The sequence below is a fragment of the Pyrus communis genome, chromosome 4 (assembly GCF_041283825.1).
Source record: "Pyrus communis isolate YQ-2024b chromosome 4, ASM4128382v1, whole genome shotgun sequence".
Classification (NCBI taxonomy): domain Eukaryota; kingdom Viridiplantae; phylum Streptophyta; class Magnoliopsida; order Rosales; family Rosaceae; genus Pyrus; species Pyrus communis.
Genome location: NC_142568.1, coordinates 6,990,014 through 7,005,683, shown reverse-complemented (window position 1 = coordinate 7,005,683; position 15,670 = coordinate 6,990,014). Strand labels below are relative to the sequence as shown.

The 15,670-nt window shown below is 35.7% G+C and overlaps 1 protein-coding gene across 1 annotated transcript; it reads right to left on the bottom strand.

The window, feature by feature from the left end:
- Window positions 1-1,094: 1,094 nt before the first annotated feature.
- LOC137722793 (kinesin-like protein KIN-UA) lies at window positions 1,095-11,483 on the bottom strand. Its single transcript, XM_068461884.2, has 19 exons — window positions 10,834-11,483; window positions 9,896-9,996; window positions 9,683-9,805; window positions 8,333-8,518; window positions 8,012-8,233; window positions 7,718-7,874; window positions 7,252-7,401; window positions 6,395-6,483; window positions 5,959-6,162; window positions 5,573-5,719; window positions 4,844-4,975; window positions 4,622-4,753; window positions 4,128-4,263; window positions 3,931-4,023; window positions 3,141-3,266; window positions 2,917-3,042; window positions 1,981-2,124; window positions 1,633-1,761; window positions 1,095-1,547 (listed from the first exon to the last, which is right to left on the bottom strand). Exons 1-19 carry the CDS (start codon window positions 11,015-11,017, stop codon window positions 1,387-1,389), a joined length of 2,742 nt encoding a protein of 913 aa, XP_068317985.1. The 5' UTR covers window positions 11,018-11,483; the 3' UTR covers window positions 1,095-1,386.
- Between the last annotated feature and the right edge of the window lie 4,187 nt (window positions 11,484-15,670).

The following is a 15,670-nucleotide window of genomic DNA, read 5'->3' as shown; positions in this document are numbered from 1 at the left end:
CAAAGTACTAAGATACCTCCAAAAGTTCAAATAGTAATTTTTTAGTGTAACAGTAACACTAGGTATGTCACAATTCTCAAGAAATAAATGTGCCATTCCTATGCGCCACATAAACACGGAGTAGGATTTTCCCCTCATATTTCTCTCCTCTTCCGTTTCCTCTTCTCACACTTTTCATTGTCTTACTTTCTCCATAAAAAAAATTAAAATAAAATGTCGACATAGCTTAATCATGACCGTTCAAATAAGAGAGAAGAGAAAGAGAGGAAAAAAATTATGAGATATAATCCTACTCCGTATGAACTCTCTTATATTTGGCAGTTTTTTTATTGCAACTGAGCAACCTTACTCCCCGAAAGTGTCTTTTAGAATTGTCAATACGAGATTGTACACATGAATACAAAGGGTAATCTTTTGTTTGTCCTTATTCTCGAATATCCATTTTATTTTATTTCATTTTATCTATATTTTTGGAGGTGAGGGACTGTCACATCCCGGCCTGGGGTGGATCACTTCCTGAGCCCGCTCCACCATCGTAGCACGATATTGTCCGCTTTGGGCTTACCATTCCCTCACGGTTTTGTTTTTGGGAACTCACGAGCAACTTCTCAGTGGGTCACCCATCATGGGATTGCTCTAACCCCCTTCTCGCTTAACTTCGAAGTTCCGATGGAACCCAAAGCCAGTGAGCTCCCAAAAGGCCTCGTGCTAGGTTGGGATGGGAATATACATTTAAGGATCACTGTCCTAGACGATGTGGGATGTTACAAAGACCGTCTGTCGTGTATGATAGTGCACCAATTTTGGAGAAATGATTTTCGTACATTTTTTTTCTGCTCGTCTAATTATTTTTGGTCTTGACCCACTTAATTTTACAGTTTAATAATATTCCTCTTTACTTATAAGTAAGAAGTCTTAAGTATGATTCTCACAGAAGGTAGGTTTAAACCACATTATTACTAACATATTGTACGACTAAACCATCATCTTTCCTCTTTAGTGTAGATAATATCATTTGATAAAAAAATAAAAAATAAAATTTCTGGTCTTGAATGAATGAATTAAAGAATAATCAAGAAACAAAGCGGAAATCATTTACCTCCGGCAAACATAAAATAAGTCAGTTTGTATTTCCAATTTGTTTCATATACAAATCAATATACAAACTAGTTAGACGCCACAGTGGGATGTTCGGCTGAAACATGAACTAATAGACAATAAATGGATCAACAAATTAGAGTTTTGTATGTAATTAACTAAATATTCGGACTATTAACTGGCCTAAGTTTTCATGCTTGTTGCTGCTGCATTTTGAGATTAATACAGGCAGGTACTTGTTGCTGCATCTCTCACACCTTCACATTGTTTCCATAATGCCATGATTTTTCAGTTATCAATCCGTAGCCGCCGCAGTTCAGCTTGGAAGGTAGGGCTCGAAGTTAGTGTTCGATATGCAAGATTTCTTATGTCTTCGTGTGAACAATCTCGAGAAATGCGGACCAGCTCCCACAGGGCACCACTAGTGATCATGTCTTTAGCGTTCACTTCTGAAAAAGAAACTAAACAGCGTGAGCAAACATTCTGACAGAAGATTAGTTTGTTTCATAGTGATTGGGGAAGTGGAAAGCTTACCATGTTGTGCCAAGTGACAGAGTGCAAGTTCGATGTGGCGTTTGATTGGTGAGGCGTCATTGCTAGCATTCTGTACAATCCATGCAAGCGCGCCGTCTTCAATCAGAAGAGACTTTCCGGTCTTGGTACCTACAATGAAATAATGGTAATAACCACTTTAACTCTGTCCACATGATTAAACTATATATGCTTTCATGAATTCTTCATAAAACAATTTTTTATCAAAAGATGAAAACAAATTTATTAAGTAATGCCGGACAGTGATAACCTGTGATTGAAACTAAGCACAGAATACTTTTTTAAGACACGCACAGGAATACCTTTTCCATGAACACACAGCCTCTTTACCTTGTGTAGATGCTCTAGACTCGCATTTTGCAAAGTTTGCTATTCCTCGAGCAACTTGTGCAAGAACATCAGGATGTCCACATCTGACCATTCCTAGCAACGCCTTGATGCCACCTTCACCCCGTAGCTTATTCTGTAATTTATCTGAGCAATGCAATTTCATTTTTTTCAGTAACTGCAGAGTAGACTAACTTGTATAAAACTTTTATTTCATGACGCCACTACAAGCACTTCAAAAAGGAACTAATGCAATTGTAAAAACTGCATTTCCAAACTCAATACACCTCTCGTACCAGATGGACTTGCCACAATCCAAATACCTAGTTTGGATGAACTTTGATGTAATTATAACCTCTTAAAAGTTAAGCCTTAACTACTACATCAATCTTTTCATGAGTTGTTTACTTATTTGAGTTAATCTGACTAACCCAACCACAAGCACTTATGGTCCGTTTGGATGGGGGTTTTGGTGGACCAAGGAATTTACTAATGTTGGGAGTAGCAAATGAAGGGGTTTTTAGGTTCCTTGTTTGGTAAAGACCCTTCCAAAGCTTCAATTTAATCCCAGGCTTTTCAGGACCCTTTCAAAATTGTATCCAAACAAAGTGGATAGGATTTGGGATTTCCAAAACCAGACCTTCACCCAAACGGACCCTTAGTGAATTAGTGACGCATTAAAACCCCCACTGCCCCTCAATATGAGAATACAAGATGGCTTTACCATGGTGTCCAACTAGTGTAGACAATGTAACTGTGATCTAGAGTATGAGCTTAATAATTGCAGCTACAGAAAAAGCATTAAATTCTGAAAGATTTCATGAGTTTTCATTTCAGGTAAATATGATTACTTTAGGTATTTTAGCAACTTGATGGGCTTATTTGGTGTGATTAAGGATATCATTAAGGAATTGAACGTTAAGAGATCAGAAAGTTTACCATTTCCACATAGATTAGCAATGGCACCAGCAACCATTCGAAGGGTTTGGGGATCTTTACCGTGGGCTGCTGTCATAGATAACAAACTAATTCCCCCTTGAGTCATTATCAGCTCCTGGTTGGTTTCTGATTTAAAACACCAAAGAAGAATTAAAGCGCAAATTACAGAGTTGCGACTTTCTCAGCCAATGTTGTAATTATGAACGTGGACTTCAAGCTTATACCATTCATCGCTAGATTTGCAATTGCACCGGCAGCAACTCTATGTATGGTTTCATCCTCAGAGTTTTCAAGTAGCATCAGCAAGGATGTAAGACCACCAGCTTCTACTATTCTCTCCTGATTTGTTTCTGAATATCAGGAGGAGAACACGTGTTATTGCTTGCTGATGCAGTGAGCACTAAAAATATTGATATTATGAAGTAGAAATATCAGATATGTAGGTAGAGCTTTATTCAACATGACAATCCTAACCCACGCGAATCATATCACAAGGGAGACATGTCGACCAAAAGACAAGGAGAGAAATTGTATACAATATGCAATCAGTACAAATATAGATAAAGAATGTACGAAATCAAATGTTACCACGTGAAAGGAGATCCCTATCTCATCCAAGCTTTTCATACACCCTCTTGGTAGCTTACCATACTGTTCTTTTAAATTAACATAAGAGGATCTTCTATCAATACAGGACTGAAAATTGGATTCCTGATCCAAGCATTAATTCCTTTATATTATTTTATGCATTTTTTATTCTTTGCACAATTATATCATGAAGTATCATCTAATTTCCTTTGCACTTGGTACTGACTCTAAACAAAACACAACAAACAATAGAAACTAAAAGAAGAAGTTCTATAGCCTCAATATGAAGCATTGTTCCACAGCTAACACCCAACCATATTTTCCAAGTATACGCAAATAATTATAAATGAAGATCAGGAATGGTTTGAAAAACTAATAAGCATGTGATACTACAGTATCTGTGTAAGGAAGACAAAAAACGGTCACCTTCAGCAGCAAGATTTGCTACAACTTTAACAGCATGAATCCGCACATCATTATCTTCTGCTTCAAGCAATGACAAGATCTTTTGCAATCCCACTGATAATATTGCCTTTTGTTAGTAATAAACAAGAGGAAAGATGGATGCACTTAAAAAAAAAAATCTACCGTGAAGAGAGAATAAGTTGCTTAGGAACAGTAACCTTGCTCAAAGAGTTTTGCTATCGAGGCTTTCTCCCCATTTCCTGAATCTTTAAGCTGCGGTTGCCTAACTTGAGTCATAAGGGACTCAAGACCACCAATTTTTCCCGGCCCACTCCTATCTAGTTGTTGACTTGTCTACAAAAGCATATCCATTAGAAATCCAGGTATACTTCATGATTCATCATGAGATGGGCCCATTTGTTGGATATTCTTTTGTAGTGAGATGTTGTCTATTTCATTTGTTGGACAAACTCCTCTAATGAGATGTTGCCTAACTTGAGTGATACTTGCATGAAATGGGCCCATTTGATGCAGAATGAAATAGACATGTACAGAAGTAAATGGGCAGAGGGATCCATTGGGCCTCCTCATATGCCGAGAGTTCTAATTCAGTTTCAAAAATTAACAGCTCACAGCATCACTATCATTGTAAGAGTTGACATCTCAAAATTTCAGATTCATAAAATACTTGATAATTTTACGTGTGGCATACCTCATCGGCTTCAAAACTTAGTTGCAACAATTGACTGTGTAGTCTTGCTATTTCTCCTTCAAGTTTCTCTTTCTGATGTTCCTCATCTTCCAACATCTTACGAAGTTTTAAGATCTCAGAGTTTCCAGCTGCCTAGAACATCAAAATAATTTCTATGTAACACCAAAAAGATGTCAAAGACTGACTATATGAGATAAAATTATTATGTCAGTGATAACGCACCTCTGACCTTTTCCACTGAGTCAATTGACTTTTAAGATTTTGCACTTCCTCTTCAGCAGCCTTCCTAAGCATAGTCTCTTTCTGGAGCAACTTTGTTAGGTCATCAATTTCCTCCACATGCAGCCTGCAACTCTATGTACAATAAAACTGTTAATACTCTTCAACACGCAATACGTAGAGGAAAAAGAGAGCTAAAAAAGTATCAATTTGGCAAGGGGCAGGTGAGATACATATCAACTAAAATCAAGGGAGAGCACTATTACGACAACTTTGTGCTACTATTTGACAGGTTAAAAGAAGCAAACGACCATGATATACATATTTGATAGCATGCATGTCCAGTGTAGATATGTTGTATGGTCTGTTTTTTAAGGGACATGTCAAACGAAGACCTACAGATGCTCCGGTTAGAAGATGTGATTACGAGATAGAGGCTCAAGGCCAAAGGGGTAGAGGAAGACCTAGGAAGACTTGGAAAGAGACTCTAGAAAAAGACATGGACTACTTGGATCTAAGGGAAGACATCGCACAAAACCGAGTGCTGTGGCGTTCTAGGATTCATATAGCCAACCCCACTTAGTGGGATAAGGCTTTGTTGTTGTTGTTGTTGTTGTCTGTTTTTTAAGAAAAGAATTGTTGGGGCATGATGTTCAACATTAATGATTTAATTATATGACAATAAATGCAAAACATATATATCATTGTTTTCTAGAGTTTAGACCATAGTACCTCTTTGCTTGACGTCATGTTAGAGCCATTGTCCTCGTGTCCATTTGTGATTTTTTCACTGTCATGCTTTTTCTGAGTAATCACCAACTGCTCTTCGAGCTTCTTTATTGATTCCATATAGTCTTTCTGATATTTCAATCTTTCCTTCTACTAGGGAAAAAACATGGATCTAAATAAAGCCTTTACATTCTTTGGGGAAAAAAAATGAGCACAAGTACGCTCAAGGCTGGCTGACAAGACAATACAATAAACTCTTTCTTTTTGCTTTGCAAACAAATATCACCAGCTATATTTTCATTTGCAAAAAAATTCTTTGGCTAAAACATGTTAAAAGTGTATACCGTATGAAAGCAACTAGCTTTTCAAATATCAGTACAAAAATTTACCTCTAGTGCGTCTGCATAGTTCCTTTCAACATCTGAGATCCGATTTTGTGCTTGTATGCTCATTCTTTCCATCTCATCCTCAAATACTTTCTGCTGCCTCTCATGTTCTGCAATGATTTTGTCTAATTGTATATCTAGCCTCCTGGCCAAACTTTTGTAGTCAAATTCTTCCTTCAATTTCAACATATTTTCCACTTTCATAGCCTAAGTAGGAAAAGAGTTTCAGCATCTTCCAAATAACAGATATGCATAACACATATACTTTGCGCAAAGTATTTCCATGATTTTTTTTTTTTGCTGCCAGTGATATTTGGTCATACAGATAAAACCAACTATTTGGCAGAAATTTACCTATTATGACTATACTAAGTTACCATCTCGTCCAGAAAGGAAAATTCAAAGGATAAAGAAACAAGGAAGTGACTTAGATACCCACCCGCTGTCCAAACATGATGGTGCTAGCTGTCTCTCCTCGATGACGTGGGGATGGACCAATAGTAATAACCAGTGAAGTTCTTGCTGTGCCTGTTGGAATTTACAGGTTAGTAATGTCAAAAGAAAGATGCACTGCAAATCCTGCTTCATGTAAGGGTTTTTTTTAGTATTTAAAAAAAGCAGCATAGAACGATACAACATTTTACTTATTATTTCTTTATTCATCTATGACAGACAAGTGTCTTTTAATCTATTGCGTGTCCTTTAATCTATTGAAAAGCAAAAAGGAATCACAAAATTCAGTCAATCAGAAGCTGCTGGACAGCCAAGACGGTGGACCTGCCAAACAGTTGGGTAGCCCACAAGGCGAAGTCAACAGGAAAGCGGCGGAATTGGCCAATTCAAAGACTTGTAGAAGAGAGGGAGTGGTCGGCGTCACTGGACTCTGCAGAGAGGCTCCAATGCTTCTTTCTTGCCGCTTCTGTTGTTATTGTTGTGGAGTTAAACTTAATTTCATCTCCGCCCCTTTTGATTTCACTTGATTTTGTTTTGAACTTTGCGCTGGAATTGAAGTTTTGTGATTTGGGTTTTGCTAAATTTTGATCACTAGTGTTTTAACTTCGGTAGAAAAATTCGGTTTTCCTTATTTGCCCCTTAATTCAAGCTCACATGCCACGCACATGGCTCATTCTGATGGAAGTTATAACAAAGTTGATGAAAAGAACCATAGCTCAACGTTTTGACGAGTTCAGGGATCAATGGATACAGATTTTTAGTCCAGAGACCATTGCTATAATTTCCTCCTAAAATTTAATGTGTAACAAGAAAAAGCTAAATGCAAATTTTAACGCATGTTACCTCCAAATGAATCCCTAAGCAATCTTGTGAGTTTTGAATCTCGGACTGGAACATGTGAACTATTCTCTGCCAATGCATTAATACACTTTCCCAGTGCACTTAAGGAGAGATTAATTGATTTGGCTTCTTCTAGTGTATGTCCTTCACTTCCTGCCATATGAAAGATTAACAAACAACCAAAATCAGACCCTGCCACGATAAACAAAATGCTTACGATAGGGAAAAATGAGTATGTAAGGCAGCTGCACCTCTACCATAATACCCCATTCCTGAATAATGGCTGGTATAGAAACCCTAAGCTTATGGAAAGAAAGGACTAAATTTTCTGAGATAATTAGTTCAGGATTTAAAACAAAGTTTATCTGTTCTCAAGAACAAAATACTGTATTAGGGAAGAAAATAAGGAATAGTCAGTCAAGCATAAGTTGGGAAACAGTTTTTATCTCCATTCATAACATGCCCCAACCTGATTTGTCAATGCGCTCTGAACCAGCAAGATCCACCACAACCAACTTGCTCTTTCGAACAACAGGAGCCTTTAGACTTTTAACCACGTGAGAATTGTTCCCATTTTGGCTTGAAAGAGCTGAATCTCTTCCCTTGACAGACTTCTTTACATTTACCTGTAGCACTTGATATCCCATTTCTTTGAGAAACATATCTCTTAATGCTAAAACAGAATCAATAATACAATCTACAATGGATTCCATTCATTTTCACAAACATAAGCATAGAACAACAGGAAAAACAAATTACTTACCATCAGAATAGCATGACTACGGGAAGATTCGGTATTTAATTTTGTATTTGTAGCAAAGCGGTGAGCTTCCCCAAATCTTAGTAGTTCTACAAAACTCTGCTGGTCCCTGATTTCAACTAGGCTAGCCCCTGGTACTGAGACATCACCAGTCTTTGGGTCTTCCACAATAGAAATGTTATCGTTCGCAGGATCAAGTAGGTCCTGTATGGTTTCCATGTAAAGCTGCATACATTCATAAAGAACCAGTATGAGAAATCTTTAAACCAACAATAATACTGATATATAAGCCTATCATTAACACCAGATTCAGAGGAAAACCACCTGCAAATATGAGACTGACAAAGAATCAGACTCTGGAGATACATCTGCTAAAATATCCTCCATAGCACGAACCATAATTCCACGAGCAGCAGTGTCTTCCTCTCCAAGTTGTCCAAGAGTATATGTTTTCCCTGTACCGGTCTGGCCATATGCCATGACCGTTCCATTGTAACCGTCCAGAACACTCTGGTGAAGGAAATTACAAGATGGCATGTCACTTGAAGGAACTTCCACAAAACATAGAAGCAAAACAAGAGCTTCTTAATAGTATGAATAGGTATATTTATAAATATAGATATATAAACATATATATGCTTATACATTTCCAACATTTGAAGGGAGTGTTAAGATATAAAGTATTTATTGCCTCACACCCGATAAATTTAAGATTTTTGGGACAATAGTTGTAAGTTGTAAGACCACAAATCCTTACCCAAAATGTCCAGCAAAAATTGGTAATTTTGGTTATTTAGACCTGCATACATACTCGAAATTTTCCCAACTGACGGCCAAATGACATTTAAAGCACAAATTTCCCCCTTTAGTCCTTAGCTGGTGTCCTTGCTAAGGGAGAAACCCGTTACATACAAAGACAAAGCAGGCTACAATCCCACACAAGATGATCGACTCGTGTACAGCCTACAGCCCTAAAAAGCTTCAAAACCGCATGAACCAATAAGCTCAGTCTCCTCTGATAACACGACATGGATAAGCACCCAAATGAGCTAGCCACAAGTTAGGAATTGTTGTCTAGATCTACATATATGTCCATGATATCCCAAAACTTAAGAGACTCTTTGATTATATCTAATGCACACAGTCAAGTGGTACTTGGGTGCTACGTTTGAGTTTCTCCGAGTATAATTCGGTTTCTTTAAGAGAACAAATTCCATTATCATCATTGTACGAACTCAAGCATGCCTAAACAAATAAACAAACAAACAAACAAATAAAAAAAAAAAAGAAACAAGCTTATGCAAAATCTTAACTCCAATCTCTAAGGGTTGGGAGGTATAGTTTCCAACATAAAATTTTGTAACGTTAAATTCTACCAGTTACAAGTAGAGTATAATATTCTTAACTGCAAAAGCATAATATTTTCCGACGAAAAAATCTAGCAGCTACAACTAAGAGTCTTTGAAACATAGTGCGATTCAAAACATAAGAAGATGAAGAAGAAAAACTTTCAGTAAGATGAATGTTACAGATTATGTGGACCTTTGGAACAGACTAAATGTCTAGCAAAAAAATTCCCGATATTAATAAACTTCCAAAAGTACAGTTTGAAAGTGGAAAAAATAGAGCTTTAAATGACTACAAGAAGGAAACTAGTGTTTTAAGCATATGCACCTCAACAACAGGCTTTGCCACTACTTCATAAACACGCTTTTGGGATGCAAACTCAGTAAGCACTTCATCAAATTCATAAGTATCTGTGTCCCAATTGTTCTTCCGAAGTTTCAACCTTTTTAGCTGAAATAGAGCACAACAGATTTAATTTCCGTGACCATAAAACAGCAGTAAGATAGTAAGATGTAACTAAATTAGGTATAAGCAGGATACCTCTGGTTGCAATTCTACGCAGTCCGCAAAATCAGCATCTGCAACCATTTCCTCATCATTACGTGGTCGCAATCTTACAGCTACTCGGACTCTTCCAAGAACTATACCCAATAAAAGACGGTCAAATGAAGTAATGAACAAGTACGAACTCAGAATATAAATTATTAAAGTATGGGAAAGGAAAAGGAATTCATACTATGAACCTCTTTTGATTAACAAAAATTACAATTTGGGAAAAGTAATGCTAGTAGGGATGGAGGAGTTTGCTGATTAGCATTTACAATAACAAAAGAAAAGAACGATTAAGTTTCACCAACAACGGCAAAACTTTACAGTGAAATATCCTACTAACCTAGCATTTAAAATGAATTTACAACTTAATTATAAAGGACCATAAAAAGGCTTGAGCTTTCTACACATAAAGCATGCACAAAATAGAATCCACACAAGACCCCATAATTTATTTCTCATTTTTTGATTCACCAAAGTATTTCTGTATACTTGATTCATGTGGAATACCATTTGTACAGACATACTATTACATGATTGCATAACTTAGTCTGCCCCAATTTATTAAAAAACAATCAAATGCTCCCTTTTTTTTGGGTCGACAAATGCTCCCTAATTTGAAAAAATTTGGCTCCAAAAATCTAGAAAAATTATCCATCCTCAGAAAGTGAAATTTCGAATTCGGCAACTTTATTTCTTTTACTTTGTGGAAGTATTTTTCCTGCTTGTATAGATATGCAAATATAGGTTGCCAGTACTAGCCAAAAAAGCCCCAAATCTAATTTTCCTTAACACATATCTAACTAGTGCATAATTAAATGACATATTTTTCACACACAATACCTATCAAAACCACTACAATAAAAAACATGAAATAAGTTCCTCAATATCTCAAACCACAAAATGCACCAGAACCCAAAATTCCTCACCTCCTGCTCCAGCAGAACCACCGCCGCCGGTGGAGCCGGTACTGTTCCGGCGGGGCCCAGAAGCAGGCAAAGACTTGGATTTGACAGAAGACTTGGGGTTGGAATTTACAGAGAGAGGCCTATCCAACCTCAAAGCTCCCCTCTGACCGCCATCTCGGTAATTATACCCGCCCGACGCCGCCATTGTAATCCACGAAACTTCAAAAATGGATCTTTCAGCTCACAAATGGGCAGGGCAGGAACACCAAAAAATGTGCTATCTTTGAAATCCCAGGAAAAAAATCCAGAAAAATCCAAGTGCCAGTTTCAAATTTGAACAATTCCCAGAAGAAATCCCGGTGCCAGTTTTCAAATTTGAACAGTTCCCGGAGAAACCCAGGTGCTAGTTTTCAAATTTGAAGTTTGAAGAATGCAGTTTGTGTGGGAGATTAGTAGTAGTTTTAGTGCGTGTTTTTGCAAGTGGTAGTGGAGCTAAATCGTGTGGGATGTGAGTCAGATAAATCCGTGGTTTTTTCTCTTTTGATTTGCTTTTGCTTCCTCAATCGAAGCGTACTGGGGACAGTGAGTGGGGGGAGGGGGAGAGAGAGAGAGAGAGAGCGCGTATTTGATCTGGTTTACTTGTGAAAAAAAGGGAGACCGATGGTCCCATCACATATTAAGATCTCGTTCAGATATGTTTTTAAAATAATTAAAAATATTTTTAAATTTTAAATACAAGAAATATTAGTTATATATTTCTTTCAAAAAGCGTTTTAAGTATTTTTTTTAAATTTACTAGCACTTTTACTAATAATTGTTTCTAAAAATATTTTTACTAAAAGCGTTATCAGTTATTTTAAAAAGAGTAATGTTAAGAAGATTAAATTTGTAAACCTAATTAACAAATCAAATAAGATATCACCAATAAAAAATGAGCACGTTTATCAACGATTAAGTAATAATCTAATTATCGATTTTGATATCATTTAATGTACGAAATATAATCTACAAATCTAATGTATCTAGCATTATTCTTTGAAAAATACATTCAAAATAGCTTTAGTCAATACATTTGGAGTTTTAAGATGAAAGAATGAAAGCACCCTTTGAACCAAGTTGTGCATCTACTACTTATCACTGAACTGACTAAAATAACCCTACTAACACCCACTAGATTTCATATTATAATTTTTCTTGCTGGAACACCCTCTATTTATATTTCTATACTAATAATTAAGAAAAAGCTGCATTTCAACCTTTCTTTTAATTTCTGGTTGTACCATTTTCATATTCCAATAAAGCAAATTAGAACTAATAAAATAAGGATAGAGTGGTAAGTATGTATATTTTGCACACAAAAAAAAAATATTATTCCACATTGGAGTGAAAAATTTATAACCATCATTTTAACTCCTCACATCATCACATCATCGCACATGTGTGCCAATTGCTAGTGATAGTTAATTAAAGGGATGGCTATCCTTTGCACCCCTTTAGTTTCACATCAACAATATTTTGACTCATGTCTTTTGAAATTTGACAATTTACTACGTGTAAAAATTCTTGGAGTATTGACCCTTCATTAGTTTAACTTTATTATTCCAACACTACAATCAATCAACCCCATCTTTTGCTTGCAAGAAGTCATATCAATTAAGTTAACTTTATTTTTCCAACATTACACTCAATCAACCCATCTTTTGCCTGCAAGAAGTCTCATATCAATCACAAATAAAAGTGTCAATTTTCAAAAAATAGATGTCACATTGTTACCTGCCTCAAACCGCTATGGTGCAAAATTTTGATTGTTTTACTCTCATTTTCCAGAACTTTTTATACACAAATCCAAAAACTTATTTTGACGCACATACAATATGCATTCATGTAATGTAACCTATAAGAGGAGATGGTGCATAATGTGGTCATATTACAACTTTCTCGTAACTTTGAGCATAGTCGAAGGAGAGTATACCACACACCAATGATTAAACAATAGATTTGTTATCAAACAAAACATCTTATCTTGAATTACATCAAAGGTTTCTCAAACTGAGCAAATCTATGAGCGAACCCATTGCATCCACGAGACACATGATTGATTGTAGAATTCTTAAACCAAGATTCAATGTACACACTAACAATGAAGGATCGATGAATGAGCAAAGAAGAAGGAAGAGAAACGTAAGTTTTGCATTAAAAAATAACAGCCCTAGTGAGAGGAAAGGAATCAATCCTTGAAATGTACAATCATGAACGAATTTTCAAATTCAATGGTGCCAAAAAGTGCATTAACCATTTGAACATTGTCCCTTTTTTTTTTTTTTTAATAAAGAATCCAACTTTCATGCACCCTTTGAGTTTTATAAAGTTATGCTTTTGCAAAAGGAGAAAAATAAAATGGTCCCATTGACATTGATTTGTTAGAATCCCCTCATTTCACACACATATCTACAAAGTGAACTTCATTTTTCTTACTTTCCTTGAAGATCAATGATGGAATGATGGAAGTGGTGGGAGGAGTGAAGAAATTGTCATCCTCTAACTACTAAAGACTTTGAATCGGAATAAGAAGGAATCGAAATGAGTAGGAATTGGAGTGAGCATGAAATGGAACTAGAGATTTCAATTTAAAGTGTATATTAACTATCATGAATCGATGTGAATAACAAAACATTTGATTATCGAAATACCCTTGTACAAAATAAACTTTACGTTTCATCTTAAATCTTAGGAAACCCATCCCTTATTAACTAGGAATGGCATTCCCTCTAATTAGAGCTCTAATTTGATGCACCCACTTAGTATTATGGTCTAATGGTATCCATTTTCTCTTGTAAGTAAGAGATCTTAGGTTCAATTTTCACCACATGCGAATTTGAACCACATTATTACTAGCTCATTATGAGACTTAGCCTATTCCACCATCCCATAGTGTAAATAATATCTTTTGTTCAAAAAAAATAATAATAATAGAGGATATTAGCAACCTTCTCGCTTGAATCTTCTCATTCTACTTTTTTGGTTCGACTCTCCTTTTCATTCTGCGATGTTGTTTGATGATCGGAACTTACTTTTTAGATCGCCCTATATAGATTAACTCTGCAAAGAACTAAATCAGAAATCATTTAACCATTCGATTAACGTTGTCACAATATCAACGTTTAAGTGAGAAACATGGTTTGCTTATTTATTGATTAACGATTAGATATGGTTAAATGATTTTGAATTTACTTAATTTTTTTGCATATATGATCTTTAAAGAGCAACCTAGAAAGCAAACTGTTCCAATCATCATACAAACATTGTATGATGAGAATGAGAATTGAGAATGTCTAAATGAGAAAGTTTTTAACACTTCTCTTCCGAATTTTGTGTTAGGACTCACATAACCTTATGGTTTCTGGTGAAGTAAACATCCCATTTCAGCTACCTTTAAGAATAGTACAAAATAAAAGATATTTAATTTTGTATGCGAGTTAATTTTGCAGGCTATTTATGAGATGTCAAGCTTCAATGATAAAGTGTATATTTCAAGTGGTCTGAAGTTGATTTTAACGCATGAGCTTTGCTCTACCAATCAATTAGTTTGCAGCTCCATATTTGTATGAGCTTTCATGACACAGAACTGCACTTCAAACGGATGATGACTTCCAAGGTTAATGCTACTATAAAAGGAAAATACCAAGAAGAGATGAAGCCTTTTCTAAATTAAAACAAAAGAAAAAAAAAATTAAACTAAGTCATATATTGAAGAATAAAATAAAACCATTTTAGTGATAAGGAAAATGATTATACACAATCCTTTTCTTCTTTTGCACATTTTTATTTATTTTTTGTCTATTGGTTTTTTTTTCATTCAATTCAAAATTAGAAAGAAACAGGGGTACGTAAGAATCATTTGATAACAGGGAAAAAAAAAAGAATATTCATGGGAAGAAAATGAATCTGCTTCTAAAAGACGCTAGGCGCTAATCGAGCGGCGGGCTGGGGCTTAGCACCTAAGCGGCTAGGCGGCTAGGCGGCCACCTAGGCGGATTTAATCAAATCTATTATATATTGTGTAAATAAGTGTCTATTTATACTTAAAATATATATAATTTCATCATAAACTACAAACTAGAATGACATATATATTATGAGTTATTGGAACATAATGAAAACATGGGAAATAAGCGTATAACGTATGTTCATTTAAGTATTCAACAAGTCACTTACAATTTATTGAAACAAATAAAATGCAAAATGAAAGTTATCTATTTTCTATCTAAGTAAGTCGCAACATAGGCGGGTCTTGGTGGGCTAAGGGGGTGCCTAGGCGGTCTAGGCGGACGCCTTAGTAGGTCTAGGTGCCCTTTTTAATTTTCAAATGCCTAGACATTAATCAGGGCAGTGACCAGCCGCCTAGTGCCTAGGCGAGGTCTAAGTAGGGATTTTAGAACAGTGAATGTGAGCAAATTGTAATTATATTTTTCTTTTCGTTTGAATTACAAATATAGTCTCTACAGAAAATTAAACTTGAGTGACAAAGGAAACACACTGATGTAACAAGTCATATATTTAGACAGGCCATTTATATGGAGGAATTCCCATTTTTGGGAAAAAGAAAAAAAAAAAAAAAAAAAAAGGGATTAGTTATGGAGAGTCACTCCACATCGAACTTCAACGATCTAAACCATCTATGTTGTAAATCTCGATTCATAGATCATTCTCGTAAAAATGCAATTCAATCTAAAACCATCTGCTCATTCAATTGTCACGATGAAAATTCAATGTTTCTTAGACCATAGTGTTCATCAATTTCTTTGAATGCAATTAGATGTCTCAAATATTTTCGATTTGGCTAATATTTTGTAAGGAT